The sequence below is a fragment of the Rasamsonia byssochlamydoides genome, assembly GCF_041956645.1.
Source record: "Rasamsonia byssochlamydoides strain NRRL 3658 unplaced genomic scaffold VTN77scaffold_141, whole genome shotgun sequence".
NCBI classification, from domain to species: Eukaryota; Fungi; Ascomycota; class Eurotiomycetes; order Eurotiales; family Trichocomaceae; genus Rasamsonia; species Rasamsonia byssochlamydoides.
The window spans coordinates 1-22,240 of NW_027192523.1; the positions used below are offsets into that span (position 1 = coordinate 1).

Consider the following 22,240-nt stretch of genomic DNA (forward strand, 5'->3'; position numbering starts at 1 on the left):
CCTGTCTGCCTTGCGGGGTCATGTTTCATCATGCGCTGCTGTGTTGGACAGCCTCCTATTTTGTTGGTCCGTAACAGGCATATAGACAAGGTTATATAGACAGATAATTTTATTATTATCCTTAATTAAGTTTTTATTATCTATAGACTTTTCAAGTATTTATTAAATTATTATATCCTGATTGTATACCTGCACCATGAGAGCAAAACGACTGACTATTCAGACGATAAAATATGGACAACTCTCAAAGGATGGAACACAACGCTGTCGAATCATCCTGCATCCCATCTATTCTATCAATCAAGCCAATTAGACTGGTGACAGCCATCGTTCTCAGATACCCACGTTGTAATCGCGATATAATTCCAAAGCTGGTTGATAATTGACCTGAATTAGTAGAAGACAACTCGAGTTCAAAGCTTCCTTCATGATGAGAGTGCCTATCATCCATAGCAAGGCGGAATTATGTGATATTTGAGAGCAGAGGAATCAGAACTGGCACTCCCTCGAAGCTTGTTTAGTCAAGAAGAATGGCGGGATCTGGTCTATGGGAATAGTAGTAACCCATAAAATTTCCAAAAAAAAAAAGCAGAGCGCACTATGTACTCCGTACAAAAATTCGCTCGGGGGTTCCCCGATCAGTATGACTATGGACACACCGACATCATATCTCTCAAGTCTCCAGATTCCCCACACAGATACAACGGTACTCCATCATACGGAGTACTCCATACGAGGAGTGCGGAAATAGACTCCACCATAGGTGGCAAAACCTATTCGCGCGTGACCTAACGGTCCTAACCCAACAAAGGTGTTGACTCAAGTGGACATACGAGACTCGAGTGAACACAAGGCCATGGCAGCTCAAAATCTTGTCGAATTTCACTGGGAAGTTTGAGTCATGGTTGACGTTTGCTTCAGATTGCATCTCACGGTCTCCCCTTGCAGCCTGATACGTCATTCCGGCGCATCGCTTCCGGATGATGTCGTCGGCGTTCTGGATCCGGGTCTGTCTTAAAGCGAAAGCACCGTAAGTTGTAACTGCTTTCAAAACCTTCCACTTCAGCAGGAACAAACGGTGTGGGCGTGACGTTATTGGCGGAGAATTCCGCAATGGTAGCCCGTCCATGGATGTAGTCTTTGCCGAAGATGCACACTAACCATGACTCCGAATGAGCGCTCGCCATTGCGAAATGTCCGATATCTCCACCAGGCTAATTCCTTGTTCGTGACCGCGCGGCACCCCCAGATTCAGAAAGGCTGGATCGCGATGGGCCAGGCCTATCGTCCGTTGCTTCCTTCGGTTCGGGCATTTTCCGTTGGATTGCAGACATGGGGAGTCAGACCGGGGCAGGCACAGTCTGGGGTTATTTCCCGGCCTTTAAAGGACAAGACCGCACCTGTGGCGGCGGCTGTCTGTTTTGTTATGCTTTTTGCGCTGTCTGCGATCTTGTTTCTGTCACTTCACTTCAGATACGATTCGAACCTTTCTCGGCGTGGCAGCGTGCAGCGTTCTTGGCAAAAGCTTAGCCATCCCCAGACAACGCCATGGCCCTCGCCAAGCTCCGGGGCAGGTCGTTGTCGCTCGTTATCGGCCTTGTCGGCGCGTTGGGCTTTATGCTCCAGGGTTATGATCAGGCTGTCGCCAACGGACTGCTGACTCTGGATTCCTTCATCCAGACGTTCCCCCAAACCGACACTGTCAACACCAGCGGATCGCAAAAATCTCACAATGCTACTATCCAAGGTTGGTGCATATGAGTCCCGCCTCATAAATAGGATATTTTCTGACTGATCCAGGCACGACCGTCGCCATCTACGAGGTGGGCTGCGCTCTCGGCGCGCTTGTTTGCGCCATCCTGGGCGACAAGCTCGGCAGACGCAAGACCATCTTCCTTGCCGGATGGACAGTTCTAATTGGAGTGGCCATTCAGGCGAGCCCTTTCTCACTGGGCCAGCTTATCGCAGGCAGAGTCATCACCGGTAAGGCATACTGGACTCAGTCCCAAAATTTTCAGACAAGAGACTAATTAATTGCCAAAATACAGGCCTAGGAGTGGGTGGATTTACTGCCACAGTGCCCATGTACATCTCTGAAGTGTCGAAAGCAGAAGCTCGTGGTCGCATGGTCCTTCTGGAGGGCTGGTTCGCCATCGGGGGTATTGTTATCGCAACCTGGCTCGAATTTGGCCTCTACTACGTGAGAAACAGCTCGGTCAGCTGGCGTTTTCCGATTGCCTTTCAGGCCGTGTTCGCCCTCGTCGTCGTGTCTTGTATCCTGTTCCTGCCCGAGTCTCCCCGTTGGCTCGTCCGCCGTGACCAGCTGGAAGATGCCTCGAAAGTATTGGGGCGGCTGGATGATGTCCCGGTGGACTCTGAGGCTGTCGCGCAGAACCTGGAGATCATCCGACACTCGCTGATGACGGATGAGCGCCCTGGCGGAGGTGCGTCAAGCTCTCCGTTTGCGCTGACGGAGAACCGTCATTTGCACCGGACGATCCTGGCAGTGGGCATCAACATCCTCGCGCAGATGACTGGCGTCAATATCATCACCTTCTACTCCGACACCATCTTCCAGGGCGACCTGCATTACGACGGCACCACTTCGCGTATCATCTCAGGCTGCCTGCAGATCTGGCAGTTCTTCGCCGCAGGATTGGCCATTCTCCTGATCGACCGATTCGGTCGTCGACGCCTGCTCATCAGCGCTGCTGCAGGGATGGCCATTGCCCAGGCTTGTCTGGCTGGTCTGTCCTCTGACCTCAGCAACAAGGGAGCAGCAAGCGCGTCGCTGTTCTTTTATTTCATGGCGCTCTTCTGCTTCCCGATCGGACTTTTCCTCGTACCATTCATGTACGCGGCCGAGATTGCGCCTCTGCGCATCCGTGCGAAAGTCACCGCCATGTCCGCATCAGCCAACTGGCTCTTCAACTTTCTCCTGGCGGAGGTGACGCCAGTCGGATTCGCCAATATCGGATGGCGGTACTACATCGTTTATGCGTGCATCAGCGCGTTTGCCTGCATCAGCTTCATCCTCTTCTACCCCGAGACCCGGGGTCGGACGCTGGAGGAGATTGACGAGATCTTCATCCAGTCGCACTCCATCTTCGACCCGGTACGGATCGCGAAGGAGATGCCGTTCCAGACGGATATCTTGGCTCAGGCGGATGATCCTGAAAAGGGGGTGAAGGAAGAGAGGGCTGAAAGTGTGGGCTAATTAGCATTTATGTACTGTAGTTACCAGCTGTAATGACCAGCCTGTCTGTAATGCTAGACGAACCCGCCCCGAAGGCATAGGCGGTTCGCAGCATTCTTAGCATGATAAAACTTATGACGACAGTTTTAATGATGACGATTTGTCCCTGGCTGTGTAGACGTCGTTGCATAGGTAGTTCTTTGCCAATGCACTTAATGACACCAGTCAATTGAATTAATATTGTCCAGAGTAGGTTTCTTACTTAAGTAAGAAACTAGATAGTCTCTGATCCCCACCTTTTAGATTCCCTTCTATATCTACCGAGGTATCTTCGCTCCTGAGTTATTGGTACCTAATTTTGGACTTGTGCCCTTTCAGCCAGTTGATCAGACAATCTAATATCGGATAATCTACACGAGTTGTACCTCTCTTTCCCCATCTATCCTCTTAAAGAAGATCAATACGATACCGGCTACTTTTTCTTCTATATGCGTCTGCCCTCTCGACAAGGTCAAGCAGAGAGGAATTAATTCGAGAGAGGGATTACCTAGTGTCGTCACACACTCATTCCCTTTTTATATAACAGTCTTTCATTCTGCCCGATCGAATGATGGATTCTGATTCAACGCCTTCTCCTCCCACTGCTGCTGCAGGGGCTAATAATACACCCCTTCTCTACGAAGGCGAAAGACTAGAAACCAGCGCCGGCTACCCAACTCTATACAAATTCCTCCCCTCATCATCACCTACTCCCCCCAATTCTACCGGCAAGAAGAAACCCCTGATAGTCTTCATCCCCGGCGCCGCTCATCTCGCGCGGATCGCCTACGGTGGACACGCGGGGTACGACCCGAGGAATTTTCTGGCCTACTGGCTGAACGAAGCCGGGTACGACGTCCTCGCCATCTCGTACCCGCTGGAGACAAAATCGGACCCGGCCATCGTCGCCCCGGACTATCCTGACTTTCGCGTTCCTGCGTGGGGCGAGCAGGCGGCGAGGACGACGAGGATGGTCCTGGACGAGGGGAAGAAGAAGAACGAGAATGGCGGCCTGGGTAATGGTAATGGTAGTGATAGTGATGACGAGGTGATCCTCCTAGCCTGGAGCATGGGCGGGAAGATCCTCAAACCGTTCGTCGCGTCAGCGAGGGAGTGCGGGTTTCACGTCAAGCTATTTGTTGCGCTAGCGGCGACTCCCGGGGGGATTACGGGCCTGCGCGCGTATCCGAGGCAGATTCGTCGCACGGAGAATGGGTATGCGACCTGCGCTGGGTTCGACGAGTCGTTTCTGAGGCAGATTCATGAGCAGTGGAGACTGGAACAAGAACAAGACGAGAATGTGCCGGCTATCATCGACGATGAGGTCTTTCTGCGGGAGTATATCGGCTATACGCCCGTCCGGCTTACCTCGTGGGGATTGACTTATCCTGACGACAGCAACAATAACAACATCGATAGTGCCAGTAATAAGAATACAGACGAATCAGGCTTCATCCCCGATGAATGGGAAGCCCTCCGCGACGCCGGTCCCACCGACAAAGACATCAGAGGATACCCATTTATTGGGTCCATTCGACCGACTTCCATCCTGGATATGCGGCACACCCTCTGCGACAGCGCCAACTGGGGCATGATCCTGACGCTGAAGCTGACTGCGGATGTGACGAAAGCGCTTAGCAACAGCCACAGCTCCTCTCCTTCGTTTTCGTCTGGTTCGCATTCAGAAAAGGACACATACTGGCAGCAACTGACACACCTCATCCACTCTGCTCCCGCGGAGATGACTACCGAAACCGTCCATGGGACGCATTTCTTTTTCCTGGGAAGAACAGGGGCGAGAGAGACGGCTGAGGCGATTGTGCGGCTGATAGAGAAGATGGAGAGGATTCAGGGGCAGATGGAGGAGTTGGTTGGGAAGTTGTGTAGTTGACAAAAGGGAAAATATACATTTGTAGAGATGTATATATAGTATACAATATATGTGAATAATAGGTTTGTGCATAGAGATGATTTTTATTTATGGGACTTACATGCGTACATATACATATACATATATATGTATGTATACCAACGATATCCTTAAGTCATGACTATTATTCCTCATTATTATCTCCCTATTTTTTTTTCTTTTTTTATGAGCTATTAGCTACCCAAGCCTAAGCACAAAGCAACCCAGTAACTTTTCCTTTTCCCATGTTTGCTGTCTGTCTGGAGAAAGAAACCAAACTGAGATAGAATAACATTCCTAGTAAACCCGCGCTCGCACACCAGACACCCATTCTGAAAGAAAAAAAAATTGAAGTTAACCACCTTTGTCTTTTGATCCTGAATGCCTGTTGTCACTTCATGTTGTTGTCATTGTTGTGGCAAGGTATGACCTATATATCATAGGTTAAAATGGTTAGTAAGTACTCTCTATACAGTAGAGGGGGTTGGCCTGGAAACTTACATGATCTTCCGTTCAGTCCAGTCCAGTTCAGCTCAGTCGATATCCTACTCACCATGCTCCTCCCACGGTTGCAGTTCCGCATCTGGATGTGGATGTAGATATGGCTCGTACAGAGCAGCTGCTGCAATAGCAACCTCTTGAAGAATAGATGACAAATTACCAGTCACTCCTACTGGTTCTTCTTCCTTGGCATGCATCTCCTGTCCTTGTCGTTGACCAGCATGATCTGTATTTGTATCTGTCATATCCTCGCTGGAATGGAACTGTCCTTCATGATGATGATCATCTTGACCATCCGAAGATACACCATTCTTCTTCTCGGTCAACTGGACACATTTGCAGGAGCATGGTCCACATGTCGCGGTGGCAGCAGCATTGGATGCGAGTGTGGTTGTTAGTGTGGTCGTTACTGCGGTTGCTTTTGCTTCGAGGTCTGCTTGGTTCTGTCCAATGATGCTGATGAGAGTGGTTGTTCCGCTGATTGTGACTTCGAAATGCAGGACAAACTCCTCCGGGATGATGTCATTGTCTGAGGAGGAGGAGTTGTCTGAGGAGTTGTCATGCTGACTGCTCGATAAGTATTCAGGGTCTAGTGACGCTCCCAGAAGATCGTCTTTGTTCTTGTCCTCTGTCGAAGGCATCATGGCAGTAACGCCATAATCCTGTGGATGAAGCCAGCCAAGAACGTCTGGCCAGTTTCCCTCATAATACACACGACGAACATAAAGAACAGCTGCTCTGTGATACGGATGTTCTTCCCTGCTGAACAAGCTCCCAACCAGGGCTGTGACCAGCAGGGTCAAGACCGCAAACACAGCGACAACAGCCACCATTCTGGTCTGTGAGTACTGATCCTCCAAGGATGGGAAGTACTTGCACAAGATTTCATGATAGTGAGCGTGCTCTTCATTATCTTCTTCATCGTCGTAGTCGTCATCTTCATAATCATCCTGCTCGTCATACTCTTCGTCGTCCTCATCACCATCGTCATTCTCCTCGTACTCTTCCTCCTCCCCATAGTCATCTTCATAGTAGGCCAGCACCGGTTTAACCCTCAAATCGTACCGTCCTTCCACAGGGCAACCTCCCCCACCTTCCCCTTCCCCTTCCCCTTCATCTTCATCTTCAGGAAGAGGATCAGGAGGCAGCGAAGGCCTATACATAAGGAACTCACGCTCAAGTTCAGGCTCACCCTCCTCTAAACCCGTAGATCCAGAGCGCTCTCGAGAGCGAGACAGATAGTAAAACCACTCCTTTGGGTATGGGCTTCCATCACTGAGAGTTGGCCAGGGTGGCTGCAGGAACTCTGCCGAGAAGCCCAGGCATTCCAGCAGAGAGGCGGCCCAGCGACGCGTTTGATGCAAGAGTGACACCATGGTTGAGGGTAGGTTAGGTAACTAGTTGGACTAAACTGATGACATGTAGCTTGTGTAGCTTGGTGTGGAGAAGTAGGCAGAGGAGGGTCGTTATCATCTGGAGAAGGAGGAAGTCTTCAGATGATACTGCGTGATGAGTAAGTGTGTGAATGAGCGAGCAACTGAGAGAGTGAATGCTCAGCGAGTGAGTGAACTGAGCGAGTGAGTGAGTGGAAGGAAAACACAATAAACAGAACCAGAAACAAAGACAAGGACAAAAACAGAAACGTGTGACCTCCAATATCAAAATCAAAAACAAGCCAGACCAGACCAGACCAACTACTCAGTATTCTGATCGGTACATGCCAGAAAAAACTTGAGTATCCTATTGCATCAACCCTCACAATATAGTAAGTAACCTTAGTATCTGAAAGGGGATTGATCGTCTTCTATCTAGTCACCTTCACCTTGTTGTCCAGTTGTACATAGTTGAGCTGGATATCAGAGACCTGAGACCAGAGACCACAAATAAAGACCTTCCTTTGTTGTAAGCGTACACACACAGTGTCTCGGTCTCAGTCTCAGTCTCAGGCTTATGGTTCAGAAGGGTCAAAGCGAATAGATTCAACTAGGTAGGTAGGTAGCGTAGCTATTATCTGCTATATTAGGTAGATAGAGCTTAATAAGTGGTTGTTAATCGGGATGATTAGAAGAAATCCTTAATCTTACTCAAAAATACTTGACTGTGACTGGTTCTATATATAAACCAAGTTGCTTTGTTCTACTTAGTTAATGGATGGAGGATATCTTCTCCGTTTCTGGCACTTACTACTATATAAATTTTTTTTCTTTGTATAAGAGACAGAATTCTTTGTCTTTATATCAACAGAACCAGAGTTCTCAACATCTTACTGACCTAGAACCTGCGTGGTAAAAAGAAATATATTGTATCAGAGTGACTGCTTCTCCAGCCCACCAAAGACATATCATATCATATATTGCATAACATACCTAGCAAACATAGCAAATAAATAAATATGCTAAATTACAGTACAAACACAATGTGAGTTATGAACTGCTGCTCAATAACATCAGCCTGAACCCTGGCTGCAACAAATAAAGAAAATAAAAAAAAGAAAAGAAAAACTGTCATCCCACAGAAGTACAGCAAGAACCTAGCCCAAACCTGATCCTCTTCCCTTTTCTCTTCCCTAAACATAAAATAAATACTTGCCGAATGAACGCCAGGAAAAAAGAATCGAAATTCGATTTGAAGGTATGATATGGTAGGGACCATCAATCAATCAAGTCTCCATGGCTTCTGCCTCGCCCGCTTCTTCTCCATCGACGACACCCAGTAGTTTGGCGTAAGGGACTGTCACCCGTTGAAGGTCTCGGTATTTGCCTGTAACAGCAATCAGCAATCACACTTCCCACAGTCTATCGACTATATTTCAAAAAACTGAAGCTTACCAAGTGCAATGATAACCTCTTTCAATAGAACACTCCGTGGCCAGCCACAAAGGGTATCCGAGCTCGCCTGCCAATTCCTGCCCTCCTTCTCATTGGGTTGCAGTCGTCTCACCGGACCAGTCTCGTCCTCGTCCTCGACGATGCCGCCAACGAGAGCCTTCAGCAGTTCCTCAACCTTTGCCCGAAGACCCTCCGCTCCGATGCGTTTGGCATACATGGACAGATATAACCGGAATTCTTCCTTGGCGCCTAGGGACAGTGCGGCGGCTACCCGATTCTCAAGATGGGCAATCGAGACGCTGGATTCGAAAGTCTCATATCCTTCGCGCGAAAGCAACACTTTAATCAGGCGTTGCAGGAAATATGCTCGTCCACGAAGGAGCGTCTCGCTGGTGGTGTTTCTCTCCAAGAACGGTATGATACCGGCAGAGACGTTCTTCTCCTCATCGCCCTTCTGAGCCTGCATTGATTGAAGGTTCCCGACAGAAGCATCAGTCGTGTTCCAGTACTGACTGCCCACTGCCCACCATGCTTCTGAAATCCGTTGCCATGTGTACATGGCCGGGGAGTATGCATAGCCTTCGCCGTTAGAAAGAGCTACCACGATTCTTCCTTCAGAGTTTATACGGGCACCAGTGATGGACGGTGCGGCCGTTGGTTGCGACGTCTGAGCATGTATTGCAGCGTCCAAAACCGGCTGAAGAGAGACTGGCGGATGAGGCGAAGAGAGCGTCTTGACGTTCCACACATAGCACATACCCACAGCCGATATGCACAAAATCCACGGCCCATTACTCTCAAGTATGACAGGCTGTGCTTCGAGAACCAGTGCGCTAACCAGTCGACGCCCGGCAGGTGTCCAAATGTACACTGAGCCGTCCTCGCAAGCTGCAGCCCAGAACCCATGGTTTCCAGTTGCAAGAAGGACCGTTCTTGGAAGGAAATCCTGCCACAGAGGTAGGTCGCCACGGGTCAGTGTAATCCGGACCGGTTCTCGATCGGCCGCCCTTCCAGTCAGGGTTGTAGGCGGTGGGTTGCGTGCTTCAAAAATAATATCTGCTCGCGACTTGTTTGAGTCACCGGACGAGCTGGGCGGTTCTGTGGGATTTCCGCTTTTATCAAGAGCATGCACGATGTGATTGCGAACCTTTGGCACAGCCAGCCGAAGCTGGCTGATCGCCATACACGGGTTCGTTACGGCTGGACGTATGAATTCTGGGGTTGGTTGCTGGCCGGTGACTGGCGGCAGCGTTGGAGCAGGCAATAAGCCATCTGCGGTGTTCGCAAGGATGGGCGTCGCGCCATTCTGACTCGCCAGTGCTATCCGTTTCTCAACTTGTCCCTCCTCATCTCCCTCAATCTGAGCTAGTTTGCGTTTGTTTCCGAACAGCAACGCCGCAAGGCCGCCCTTGGGCAGGCCATCGAACGGTTTCGAAAGGTCGAGGATCGACTGAGGCGCGTCAGGCTTAGCAGCTTGGCTAACTGAGGCTGACATCAGTCGAGCCTGTGGAAGAGACGATTCGGCCCCGACAGCTCCTGAGACCAGAAGAGGAGCGATACGTTTCTTGCCATCCTTGGTATACGTCGGGCGTTGTTTCAGTCTCTCCAATTTTTCCTTATAAGGATCAGGCTTCTCCTTCTCCTTATCCTGCTCTGAAGGCGCCGCCGCCGCAGTGCCGTTTGTCTGAGTTTTCTCTACATCGGAGACTGGAGCTGGAGTGGCAGCCGTGGTTGCGCCGTTGGTGGCAAGCGGTGCTGCAGTTCCGTTAACGGGCTGATCTGTCGTAGCATGGCCGTCTCCCATCAAGGCCCCCATTCTACCCTCCACGCCTTTGATCTCCCCGGCCTTGCTTTTCTCTTCAAGCAGTAATCCGTCGGTGGTTTCTGCAATGCCAGCACCTCTCCTGTTCGTCCCAAATTTCGTCAAAGACCTTTCATTTTCCTCCATCGGCATAGGGTAGCCCAGCTCCGCCTCCTCGAACCGGACCGCGAGAATCGTCCCATCCAAAGCAGTTGCGAAAAGACATGTGCCATCAGGACTCCAGGCCAAGTCAGAAATTGACTTTGCGGAAATGTCCTGGGTGACAACGATGGGCCGTGGATTACTAGTGATCCAGACACTGAGTGACTTGTCCCCTCCTGCGCATGCGATGACCGTGACGAGGTTGTGCATTGCATGGCCCTGGCTGTCAATCGCAGGTTTGTTGACGGGCTGCGGAGAATACAACCTGGGAGAAAAGGCGCACACTTCTACCGGAGCTTCATGTCCGATGAGATTGATGTCGCTGTCCCACGATCCACGATTGATAATCGCCACCGAACTCACGGGTCCGTTGACGGCATTTGCAGCCGCGATATGCATACCATCTGGGGACCAGGAGCATCGACGGAAATAGGCAGTTAATGGCGAGCTGACAAATGGGGCGGTAATCGTCTGTTCTAAGACGAAATTGTTCATCTGGTCGTGGGCGGTCGAGTTGGGAGTGGGAGAGGTAAATCGGAATATTCGAACCGTCCGGTCATCACTGGCAGTAGCGAAATACTTATTTGCCGGATCAAATGTAATGCCCTTGACATGACTCTGATGGTTGGATAGAGTCTTCAGCTTCTCAAAAGTATGGCCTGACCAGACGACGACTTTCGAATCCAGTCCGACAGAAACGAGGATCGACGAGTCATAAGACCATCCCAAATCTTGCACATCGTTATCGTGTCCTATTAATCTCCGTATTGTGCGCCAGTTCTCAACCGGAGGTGCTTCGTTCGTTCCTAAGCACAAAATCATTTCTCAGCCATGTTCTTTCCCCTCTCGGAACCTCCCTAGCAACCCTACGTACCGAATGTTGACGCATGAGACGGCGGATTGGCCTCTAAAACGTAAACGCAAACGATTTTGTCATCCGCACCCGAAGCAAGGTACCTCCCATTTGGCGAGAAGCGAACGGCGTGGATGGTCCCTGAATGATTGCTCATCGACGCGAGCTGCTTGGGCTTGTTGGCGTACGCCGGATCCGCCGCATTGTAAATGGCTTCGGTCGACCATATCCGAACGTATCCATCTGTGGAGCAATATCGCAGGTGAGCGACCGTCAGAAAAGTATTCCAATGACTTCTTCCGCAAGAAATCACTCGCAGCGCATAAGAGATATCCGACCGAGTTTTTCGGCCGGACAGTGCTCGAAATATGCGACCCACTCACCTCCAGCAGCAGTTACCAGACGCTTTCCATCCGGCGAGACATCGCAGCTATAGACCTCAAAATCCTTCCGTTCACCTAGATGATAGAGCCAGGGTTAGCGGTATGAACAAGCGCAGGAACTCCATCACAAATCGACGATCCCTGAGACGTACCTCCATGCGTCAACCAAACAGGCTTTATAATATGCATCGCGACCGCTTTGTCTCTGGTCTGCTGTCGTCCGCTCCGCTTGATGTGTCGTTCCGAGGAAGAAGACCACTCTTCAATCACTGCTGAGCAGAATAACAGCTTGAGTCGAGCATCGCAAAACTTGCGGCACGAGACTAAAAGTTTCGAGGGTTTCAATCAAGGGGGAGTTTCTTCGACAGCGAAGTCAATAATGAAAAAGGAAATTCACTCCGCGGCTGGCTGCAGGTCAGAGGGACTAGTTGCAGGTGACTGCGCGGAGATGCTTGATGCAGGGCGCGCTTCCAATTCTCAAAAAGTCGCGATCTCCACGTTCGGCGCGGGAGGTGAGTGGTCCGAGCTCCTGCGCCAGATGGTCTATTGGTGTCCAGTAATAATGAATAAAACAGCTAGAACTTGATACCTAAGGTAATTAATTATTAGCTAGCTATGTACGAGTAGAGAGACAGCTTCGATATTCACATCTCTCTCTTATCAAAAAGCCACATGAACTGTGACGAATGTAGATGACAGTTCAGAACGTCTGAAAAAAAAAACTACAGTACAGTACAATGTAATTCCCTTTTGGCTTCGGTCTTGGAACTATATACACCTCACTTAAGGAACCACTTTTCATACCTAGCGTACAGACTCAACCAAGGGCCCAAAGCCGCTTTTGAGTTACCCGCTCAAACCCTGACTCCTAGAAAGATGCAAAGAAGACATGAAGGGGAATAATCGTTAAACAGACATAAGTGATGAGAGGAGCTAGGTCAGGAAATTTGAATGATGGCCGGAGGGCATAACAAGAGTAAGGCTTCGCATCATATGTCGAGTAAGATAAATGTCACAGTGAGACTTCCCTTTGTTCACCTCCTCTGCTGGCTGGTCTGCTCGAAACTATCCAAAACACTCTTCGCGACCTCACTTCGTCCCTCCTTTGGTTCCGTTTCGGATGGCTCTTCCACGTTCTCAACCTCAGTCTCGACACTTGCGTCCTGCTTGGCTTTACGAGCAAGCTCTTCCTCCGGCGGTTGCTGCACTCCCAGAGCCTTCGCAGCCAGGGCCCTTGACTGGCTTTCGCTGATCTTTCCGTAAACAGACAGCGCACTCGCAATCATGCTCCCGATATCGCCAACATTTCCAGGAACGACGACGGCAGTGCTTTCCCGTGCGAGATTGCCAAAGGCCTCAACATATTTCTCCGCCACATTGAGGCTCACAGCACCCTGGGCGTACTCCTGGCCTTCCCGGATCGCCTTTGCAACAGCCTCGATTCCCCGAGCAGTCGCTTGTGCCTTCAACAAGATCGCCTCAGCCTCACCTGCAGCCCGATTGATCTGTTCTTGCCGCAAAGCCTCTGAAGCAAGGATAACCGACTGCTTGCGACCTTCAGCAATGTTGATCGCGCTTTGTCGCTGACCTTCAGACTCCAAAATCTCAGCCCGCTTGGAACGCTCTGCCGTAACCTGGCGGTGCATTGCAGCGACGACACCTTCGGGTGCGTGGATGTCTCTGATTTCGTATCGCAAACACACAACTCCCCAGTCTCGCGCGGCTTCGTTGATGGCTTGTGTGATGTTCGTATTTAAGGTGGCGCGTTCCTTAAGAACATGGTCCAGCGTGAGCTGACCGATTTCGGATCGCATGGTCGTCTGCGCGAGCTGAGAAATGGCATACTCTGCATCTTCAACTCCGTAACTGCATGAATATTTGCCAGTCAGCTTCCAGAGAGAATAGGCACGTATCAATTGATCATTGAAGTATCCAACACAACGGCTACCAGATCATATCCACTATGTCACCCGGGTTTTTCGAATAACAACATACCTAGCTTTGTAAGCATCAAAAACCCTCGTATACAGCACCCCATCCAGCTCCAACGTTACGTTATCCGCCGTGATGGCATTCTGACTAGGGATCTCAATGGCCGATTCCTTCAAGCTCTTCACATACGCGATCCGGTCGATAAAAGGGATCAGGATAGCCAGGCCAGGCTCAAGGATACGATGAAACTTGCCCATCCGCTCAACAATCCACGCCGTCTGCTGAGGAACAAAGCGGATAATCGTGTTTGCGGGGAGCGAGCTCCGCTGCGAGAAGTAAGACTGAGGAGCACCGGACGAGCCGCTCGAGGAGAAGCTGCTCATAAGGGAGGATTCTGGAGGAGCGAGAGTGCGCGAGGAACTGGAGAGGTTTCTCCGTCGCAAGGAGCTGCTGGCATTTTGAGAGAGCGCAGGCAAGAGGTGCGTGTTTCTGGTCGTCCTGGCGGCAGCCTGGACAAGCATTCTGGAGCCATTGTTGCAAGGCCGAAGAAGCCGTGAGGCGGACCTGGAGGTCACCTCCATGGTGAAGGGCAGCAGATGTGCTTTTCGGACCCTGAAGAGGAAACTAAAGAAAGATATCCTGCGCTGATTGTCCTGCTTCTGTGGTCCTCATTAGCTTGCTTACCAAGTCTCGGCCTTGGCACCGTCGCCGAGTGTAAAGACGGAGAAACTAACATCCGCTTCCGGTGCGGCCGCTGTTGGCAGCGTCACTTTCCAGATAATAAGCCACCAACGTTGGAAAAAAAAATAGGCTGAGCAAGAAATGAGCTTCTAGAGCATTTCTGAAGAGGGAGGAAATGAAAAATCCATGGACAACGGAAGAAGTGCTTGGTGGAGTAACTTAGGTCCTCCATCTATCGTCATTATCAGCTCGTAGTCGGCTCGTTAGAGCAAGTCATTCAGTAGTAGTAGTATTCAAAGTTCACTTCATAACAAGAGACCTTAGTAGTAGCACTACATAGAACACTATTCAATCACAAACAGGAGTTTCATTTTTCATTTTTTCGTTCTTATACACTACCAATGCAACCATTTCCGAAATCTTACAAATCAATTATTTGCGTGGTCCTGAGCCGACGCAGAGCCTGTGAGAGAGACAGCAGAAAAAAAACAAAAATAGAGGAAAAACAAACAACCATGAGAAGATGCCAGCAACATAAACCTCCTACACTCAGTCAGTCCATCCCACGATCCACCCAGAACCTCCTGAAAGCTGATAGAAAAAAAAAAGTTTCATATGCGAATGGGTCGACAAAGCTGAAGCCGAGAGAGAACTTGTTGCGTAAATCGGCCAGCAAGAGTCAGTCGTTGGATGCCTTGGACGATCCATTTCGCGCCACATTATGCATGAGCAGTGAAACTCAGACATGAGAAGAAAGAAGAAAGGGGAGAGGGGATGAAAGAGAAGAAGAATGATAAGAACAACAGGGATCACATGCTATGCAAAACAAGTGAGAAGAAGACAGTACACAGAACATACATCGGACGATAGAGACAATAGAAAAAAAGTCGTGAAAATTGCCGCGGCGACAGCAGTCAACCACGGTCTTTGAAAGAAGATGACCATGAGCTGCCTCGGTTATCTCTCGCGTAGAATGTTGTATCGAAACACAAGCCGTTTTGTTTTTTATCCTCTTTGGGGAAAACAAAACCGATCCCGCTTCATCTTTTTTTTTCTCTTTTTTCCATGCGTATGCTCGCTAAGAATCCGAACACAAACAAACAGAATAGCTGAATAAAAGATAAAGATTCTATCGTCGTGGGAAACTTTTTTTTTTGGTCCGGTGCTGCCGCACAAGCAAGTATCAAAATAGTAGATACTGCCCATTGAGAAAATGAAGAAAATGCCCGGACGCCAGTAGCTGTGAACCTCCCATGACTGAAAAGAAAAAGATAAAATGCAACTTGAAGGTTCGCGAAAATCTCCACAGCGCCATGTGAATTTTTCACTCGATGATTTCGTGGATATTTGACGTGAAACTCAAAAGCATAAGGATAAGAGGTCATGGAAAGGACAGATGCGATTTGGGGGTTTTCACAGGATCACCCCTCCAGCTCAGCTTTCAGATTCTTCGAAATAATTTGGTCAATCTTCTTGCGGCTGTTCAAGTTGAACGCACCATTGCACCAGGCCAAACGGAGTTCATGGAAAAACGGTCTCCCGTTATCCCGTGGTTCGGCCTCGACGAGGTCAACCAAATCCTTAGCAACCTGATCAGGGATGACCCTGCTGCTAAATAACATGGAATCGTAAAACTGAAGGAGGCAGTTAAATCCGGTTGTGGCACCGCCCTTCCGATGATCATCAAGTGCCAGATTCTTAAATTCATCATACATCTTTGCGTTGAAATTGTCGACTAAAAAGTGCGACCAAAAGCGATAGAGCACATCCATATCATGCTCTCCATCGTTCGTCGCTGTAGCATCATGTTTCTCAAGAGCTCGTTTCCGAAAAGCGCTATAAGACACGTGAACAAGGTCGGAGGAAGGAATTTCAGCTGGGTTGTCTTTCTGTTTGATCCAGAATGCCGGCACCCGGGATCTGGGTTCAAGAACTTCATTACCGTTTCTTATCGACTTTGGCAACTCATTATTCTGTTGTAATCTATTCTCTTCAGCACTACAAGAAGGTTAGTCCTCATCGGTACAAGAGAGAAAGAAGGCCAATAAATACCTAAGGGAATTGGCTGAAGTCCCGCCGTTGGTCGACGGAATGGCGTTGTCATCGGAGGTCACTGTCCCGCCCGCTGTTTTGGAACCGTCAACAGATCCGTTGGCAAAAGAACGGGGGGAATGGTTGAGAAGGTTTTGCTGTGGTGGGCTACAAGACCCTTGCTTACGCACCACGATTACCAAATTCTCAACCTGGTCGTCAGGGAAGAGGTTGTGGTCATTGGGGTTCCCTACATTTGCACTTTCGTTTTGAACGCCAGCCGGCACAAAGGGTGTGAATTCGGGAGCCGTTGAGGACAGAGACGTTCGGGGCACGTGATGCTCTGCCGTACCGTTTGGCAAGGCGTTCGCGGACGTCTGCGACGCATCTTGCACTGATCCATTGGGCAATGAAGTCGAGTTGGCCACATTGTCATCATGCTTTTCGGTATCTGTAGAATGTGTCTTGGGCGGTGGGGGGCCTTCGTTCTGCGCTGACGGGTCACGTTGCTCCATACTAAGAACCCATTGTTCCCATTTCTCTCTGGGACGCAGTCGATCAACGCCATCTCCGCCAAGCTGATATTCAGCATTTCTCAGCTGGCGGCAACAATGACGGAGGAGGTCGAAATCTTCCGTGAGATTCTTGATCCTCTTGAAGTTTGCGATGAAACTCAAGAGCACAAAGCCTTGAGAGTCCATGTGCTTGCGCAGATACAAGTCTTTGCAGAGATTGTCCACCGAGAAGTAGTATTCACTGCTGTAGTTTAGTACGCGCTTTGGGAGTTGAGAAATGAGAGAAACTTACAGTTGCATTTGGATCATGCCAATGAGTGAGAACGGCTCCATGTACGGCTGGTATGGGATTGCGGTCATGGGACCAGGATGCATTGGCGGGTAGGCATACATGGCGGTCATGTCAGGCATGGGGTAGACACCATAGAATGCAGCAGAATTGGGTAACGAAGGGGACCGCAACGACAATCGGTGATTCGAATTATGGGGCTGCGAGCCATTCTGGTACCCTTGCTGCTGCGAACGTTGGCTAAATGACTTGGGCGGAATGAAGGAGTTCTGCGAAAGCTGTGAGTGTGAGAAGTGCGGATTCTGCGAACCACCATACGAGTGGCCGCCTCTCCCCCGGTAACCGCCGCGACCTCGCTCAGGGCGTGAGTCACCACGCTCCCTTGGATGTTCTCTATCTCTTTGGTACTCCCCTCTGTCTTTGGTGAAATCTCTGTGATCACGGTCTCTGGGGACCCAGCCGCTAGAATCGCGGGGGAAATCTGCCGACCGTGGAGGATTGTCAAAACGGCGTTCATGATTGGAATTGAAACGAGCACCACCGTGGCCATCGGCAGGCGCGTTTCCTGACCTCGAGTTATGATCTCCGCCCTTGTGGGTAGGTGCGGATTCCTGGTTTTTACCCGAATACCGGGTTTCGCGATGAGGCTTCACGCCAGCGTCACCGCCAGCCGTCTGAGGCCCATTCGCAGGGGCATGAGAGTCTTCGGGGGCCTTTGCCCGAGTATCACCTCGGGAACGGTCTGGAGCTTGCGAAGGCCGCCTCTGGTCATTCTGCGCACCAGTGTCGACACTGGTGGGCCTTCTAGCCTGAGCAGGGAGAGAATTGGCCCGCTGAGGATGAGACTCATTCCTTCCTCTATCCGGCAAAGAAGCCTGCTTGTTGGTCGCTGGGGCTTGAGCCGTCTGTCCGGATGCCGCCTTGTTATCGGCTCCATTGTTGGTGCTGGTGTTGTGAGCACCGCCACGACCGCCGTCTCTTCCGCCGCGAGAGGGTCGCCCGCCTCTGCGAGCAGCAGATGGGAGGGGAGTGTTGAAGACAGCAGTGGGCACATATGGCACCGGCGTCCATTTCTCTTTGCCATGCGCTCTGATGACAGGACTTTTCTCAGACTTTTCGCTCTTCTCTTGAGCCCTCCTCTTCTCTTCACCTTGCGCAGTCTGTGGGGTAGGCCATGCAGCCGCATCACCAACCGGTGGAAGCGTGGCCTCTGCAGACTCCTCGTTTGGACGAGTAAAGCGCCCGCCAGATTTTCTTGAACCTGGAGCAATTATCAGTAAACAGGGCATTCCACTTGATGGAATCAGATTAGCTTACCATCTTCTCGTGCCTTTGCGGCATCGCCCTTTCTACGGTCCTTTCCTTCGGGTTGGCCATCAGCCATTTTCTTCTTGGCTCCAGCTTTAGATGCATCCTGACTGTCTCCAGGTGCCTGTGGTCCGGCGGTGGCAGGCTTTGCAGGAGCGAGCTTAGAGGCGTTGGCGGCAGCAGATTTGAGGGCCGCAGCATTTGCCTTGGCCTTGGCTTCTTGGGCCTCTTTCCGTTGTTGCCACACATTGACTGCAGGAATGGGCGCTGCTTTCAGCTCCTTGGGAGGAGCAGCCTTCTCCGATGAAGAATTCGAGGATTCCTCTTTCTTTGCCTCCCCTGCAGCGTTTGGCTTTTCAGTAGGAACTGAAGCCTGTGATTGCTTGTCCCACGTAGACGTAGTGTCGGATGTCCCATTTGGGATTGTCGAAATGTCATCCTCCTTTGGCAGCGTGGAGGTCGAGGCAGTTCCAATACTGGGTGATGAGGTGCCGGAGACCACATTTTTGGAGGAGCCCGTGGTCGCTGATTTCGACTCGGGATCAGCCCCCAATTCACCCTTGTCCCCTTCTCTGGGAGCCTCATTCTGAGTGGACGCTGGATTTGCGCTCCCACCAGCAGCGGAGCTGTTACTTGACTCCTCCCGAGCCGTCTGCTCTGTAGATGACTTCGCTGGCTGCTGGGAGGCGGACGCGGTAGACAGGCCCTTTGCAGCCTGGGCGTAGGAGAAGGCGGGCATCTCTGGTTTGCTCGTCGTAGCCGCCATTGTGACGGAATTTCACCGTGGAAAGGCAGCCAGACACACGCGTTCCACAGCTAAAAACAGCGGGAATCGTTCACAGAGAGAACTTCTTCCGCCCGCTGGCGACCCCCACCAATCTGACAGCTCCTCCAATGCTCAAAAGCAAGGCAGGGCTTCTTTTCACTATATTCCTGGTTGTTGAGACCCACGAATCCAACCAGAGAAAGCGAATCCCAGATAACGGTATTTGTATTCGATGCGATGATAGATTTCTGAACCCTGTAAGGTGGGATCTAGCAATCGTGTCGCATCGGTACCAAATATCGAACCTGTCCTTGCAACAAATGTGCGCAGTTGACCGTGGTAGGAGTGTGGTTGACGCTGATGGAAGATGTTCCCTTTCCTGCAGAGAGGAGGCACTGTCCGGTCAACAGTTAACGTTCGTTGAAGGGAAACCAATCCCTGCCCCTCTAGATGGTATCACGCTTGTAGCCACTATCTAGGCAGATAGATGAGAGGAGTCTGCAGACGCAGATTGAACGCACGCCCGTAGACAGGGGTGGACGTGTGATGTTGATGGAGCGTCGATGGTCGGTGTTCCTTTTCCGCCCTTGTGAGGCAAAAGTGAGGACGCGGATTGCACGTGGCGACGCTGACAAGCGAACTGTCTGCTGCGCAACCGAAGGCGTCTCTGGCTGTGTTCTGTCCGAAGGCCGTCAGAGACACGTTTCCCAGAGTAAACCTTCAAAGGTGGGACAGACAGGAATCGCCAAACGCAAAGCTGAAACCCCAACGCGGTAGGAGGTGGTGTGCGGGAATTAGAGGGATGCGAGAGCGAAATGCGTGAGCTGAGCACAGGCAAGCCTCTGCCGCACAAAAACACCAGCAGCGAGAAGATGGGACAGCCGAAGGGAAAGGAGGAAGAGGGACACGAGGTAGGTGGGAGAAGGTCGGAGAGAGGGAGACTGTGGAGGAAGAGTTAAGTAAATGAGTTGAGGATTGTGGAATCCGCAAAAGTAAAAAAAAGTCTTCCTGCTTCCCGTTTAACTAAGCTAGCAAAAGCGGTTTTCTCTTGGGTTGCCGAACGCCCGCGGTGTCTCCCGCTGCTTGGTGCGCTGTGGGTAACGAGGGACCAGTACTAGGTAACAGCTAGGTCATCCAGCACGCGGGCTCCGGCGGATACAGGGCAGAATACAAATATTACACCGGGTTCCACGGCCTTGGGGAGGCATTGGTGCCTTAATTACATGTATCTTGCAGTATTTATGGTACTGCGGATGAAACATATTGCATACCACGTTCCATTCTACTGCGTAGCTAAAATCGCTATCTGCTAGTGATTACTGCAGAAAAAAACATCAGAGAGGGGTAAAAAATTATCAATTAGCTATGAAGGCTCGTTTCTGACCTCGACAAGCAATCGATGTTCTTTTCCTCAAAAACTAGAGTTACAGTTACTATTAAACCTGCTGCCTGTGGTGCAATCCTGAGCTTGGAGGCCTGTCCAGTACGTCGGTACAAGCCGCAGATAAAGAAAAATCAACCGGAGACCACAGAAAACATTGCGCATCTGCGTTTGATCTTTATCTATCACTCATATCAGACCTAGAAAGACCACCATCAAGTATTAATATTAATAATGACTCATTCTCTGCTGCCTGGTTATCTGTCACTGCAGATGCAAGCAATCATCCAGGCCAACAACCCCGCCACGAGCAAGCAACACAAGCGCGGGACAGGAAATGAACTTAGCATGCTACATTGGCGTTGGCAGTATTAGTAAGTTGCTAGCTACATGTAGGTAGGTAAATTAGTTAGCATTGTTTAACCCCTCATCTCCTCATTAAGGAGATGGTCAAAGAACCCCGCTCTGACATCAAATAAAGAAGAAAAAAATTATATCACGCACAAAGGTCAGGAATATCTATTTTTCCGTATGCTCACAGTGCGGGAGAGAAAAGAAAAACAAAAAAAAAAAAAGAGGCAGGCCACAATGGGACAAGCCCTGGATGGATAAATTATTATTAAACCAAGAGAGAGAATGCGGCATGCGCGGTTCCGGCACAAGAGGCAGGATTAGGCAGTGTTCGGGATTCTTTCGGTGGGGTCCCCCGAAAAATCCATGGGCCATGGCCTGTGGCCTCTGGCCTCTGGCCTCTGACCTCTTATTAGCAATTAATAATGAGATTTTTTTTCTTTCAAATTCCGATATTACGACGGAGTATTCCCCCCCCCCAAAAAACCACAGAAAGACTAGGCGACGCTTCTTGAATTAAATTGAAAATTCAGAAAAACCTTTCAAGACACGTGAATGCGCCACAGTAGGATTGAGGATGACAGTCAGCGTCACAAAGACAGGCCTTTACCTGCTTTCTACATACTTTTTTCCCTATTTCTTAGTCCACGCGCCTTTCAAAGTTTCAACCCGATTCTGGCCCCGTGTCCTATTAATTATCAAGCAGGGGTCCGGTCTACAGTAGTAGTACAGTAGTACAGTACATGCTAAGAATAACTGGAATAATGCGACTCTGACTGAAAGAAGCATGTTAATCATGCCTTTCAAGTTTCGGCCACATTGATCAATCTGCGAGATATAGGGGAACAACATTATTATTGCCTAAAGAGAATCGAACGATATAAGCACAGACGATATAACGTAATTCCCGGCCGCTCCGATCACCCACCCGCACCTTCAAATACTATACAACTCTACCAATTTCAACGCGCCACTATGCCACCAAAAGCGCGTCAAAATTCAAAAAATTTGGCCCAGCAAGAAGGTCGAATCCTATTGGCTATTTCCGCCATAAAAAATCGCGAGAATCCGTTGACTATTCGCAAAGCAGCGCGTCTTTATGATGTCCCTTTTACTACCCTTCAAAACCGACTTCGTGGTACAATTGCACAGATCGAGAGACGTCCAAGCGGACATAAATTGACAATTACTGAGGAGGGGACGCTTTTACAATGGATATTGTCTCGGGATAGGCGTGGAATGCCTCCTCGGCCAGCTGCTGTACAAGATATGGCCAATATTTTGCTTTCTGAGCGCAGTCCGGCAGGTACTCAA

At 50.1% G+C, this 22,240-nt stretch overlaps 7 protein-coding genes across 7 annotated transcripts; 2 read left to right on the plus strand and 5 right to left on the minus strand.

Annotated features, from left to right (window-relative positions):
* Positions 1-673: 673 nt before the first annotated feature.
* On the minus strand, positions 674-1,129 carry VTN77DRAFT_1821 (uncharacterized protein; the record flags this gene model as incomplete). Its single annotated transcript, XM_069417595.1, has 1 exon — positions 674-1,129. The coding sequence occupies one exon, from the start codon at positions 1,127-1,129 to the stop codon at positions 674-676; it is 456 nt and encodes a 151-aa protein (XP_069272799.1).
* Positions 1,130-1,548: 419 nt separating this feature from the next.
* Positions 1,549-3,217, plus strand: VTN77DRAFT_1822 (uncharacterized protein; the record flags this gene model as incomplete). The annotated part of the gene is made up of 3 exons (XM_069417596.1): positions 1,549-1,747; positions 1,801-1,983; positions 2,049-3,217. 3 exons carry the CDS (start codon positions 1,549-1,551, stop codon positions 3,215-3,217), a joined length of 1,551 nt encoding a protein of 516 aa, XP_069272800.1.
* A 586-nt stretch (positions 3,218-3,803) lies between these two features.
* VTN77DRAFT_1823 (uncharacterized protein) lies at positions 3,804-5,126 on the plus strand (the record flags this gene model as incomplete). The annotated part of the gene is made up of 1 exon (XM_069417597.1): positions 3,804-5,126. The coding sequence occupies one exon, from the start codon at positions 3,804-3,806 to the stop codon at positions 5,124-5,126; it is 1,323 nt and encodes a 440-aa protein (XP_069272801.1).
* Positions 5,127-5,689: 563 nt separating this feature from the next.
* VTN77DRAFT_1824 (uncharacterized protein) lies at positions 5,690-7,021 on the minus strand (the record flags this gene model as incomplete). Its single annotated transcript, XM_069417598.1, has 1 exon — positions 5,690-7,021. One exon carries the CDS (start codon positions 7,019-7,021, stop codon positions 5,690-5,692), a length of 1,332 nt encoding a protein of 443 aa, XP_069272802.1.
* A 1,283-nt stretch (positions 7,022-8,304) lies between these two features.
* On the minus strand, positions 8,305-11,861 carry VTN77DRAFT_1825 (uncharacterized protein; the record flags this gene model as incomplete). The annotated part of the gene is made up of 5 exons (XM_069417599.1): positions 8,305-8,405; positions 8,474-11,242; positions 11,311-11,532; positions 11,673-11,747; positions 11,825-11,861. 5 exons carry the CDS (start codon positions 11,859-11,861, stop codon positions 8,305-8,307), a joined length of 3,204 nt encoding a protein of 1,067 aa, XP_069272803.1.
* Positions 11,862-12,706: 845 nt separating this feature from the next.
* Positions 12,707-14,185, minus strand: VTN77DRAFT_1826 (uncharacterized protein; the record flags this gene model as incomplete). Its single annotated transcript, XM_069417600.1, has 2 exons — positions 12,707-13,538; positions 13,668-14,185. The coding sequence occupies 2 exons, from the start codon at positions 14,183-14,185 to the stop codon at positions 12,707-12,709; spliced, it is 1,350 nt and encodes a 449-aa protein (XP_069272804.1).
* A 1,521-nt stretch (positions 14,186-15,706) lies between these two features.
* Positions 15,707-19,194, minus strand: VTN77DRAFT_1827 (uncharacterized protein; the record flags this gene model as incomplete). The annotated part of the gene is made up of 5 exons (XM_069417601.1): positions 15,707-16,283; positions 16,338-16,410; positions 16,504-17,072; positions 17,124-18,381; positions 18,438-19,194. 5 exons carry the CDS (start codon positions 19,192-19,194, stop codon positions 15,707-15,709), a joined length of 3,234 nt encoding a protein of 1,077 aa, XP_069272805.1.
* Between the last annotated feature and the right edge of the window lie 3,046 nt (positions 19,195-22,240).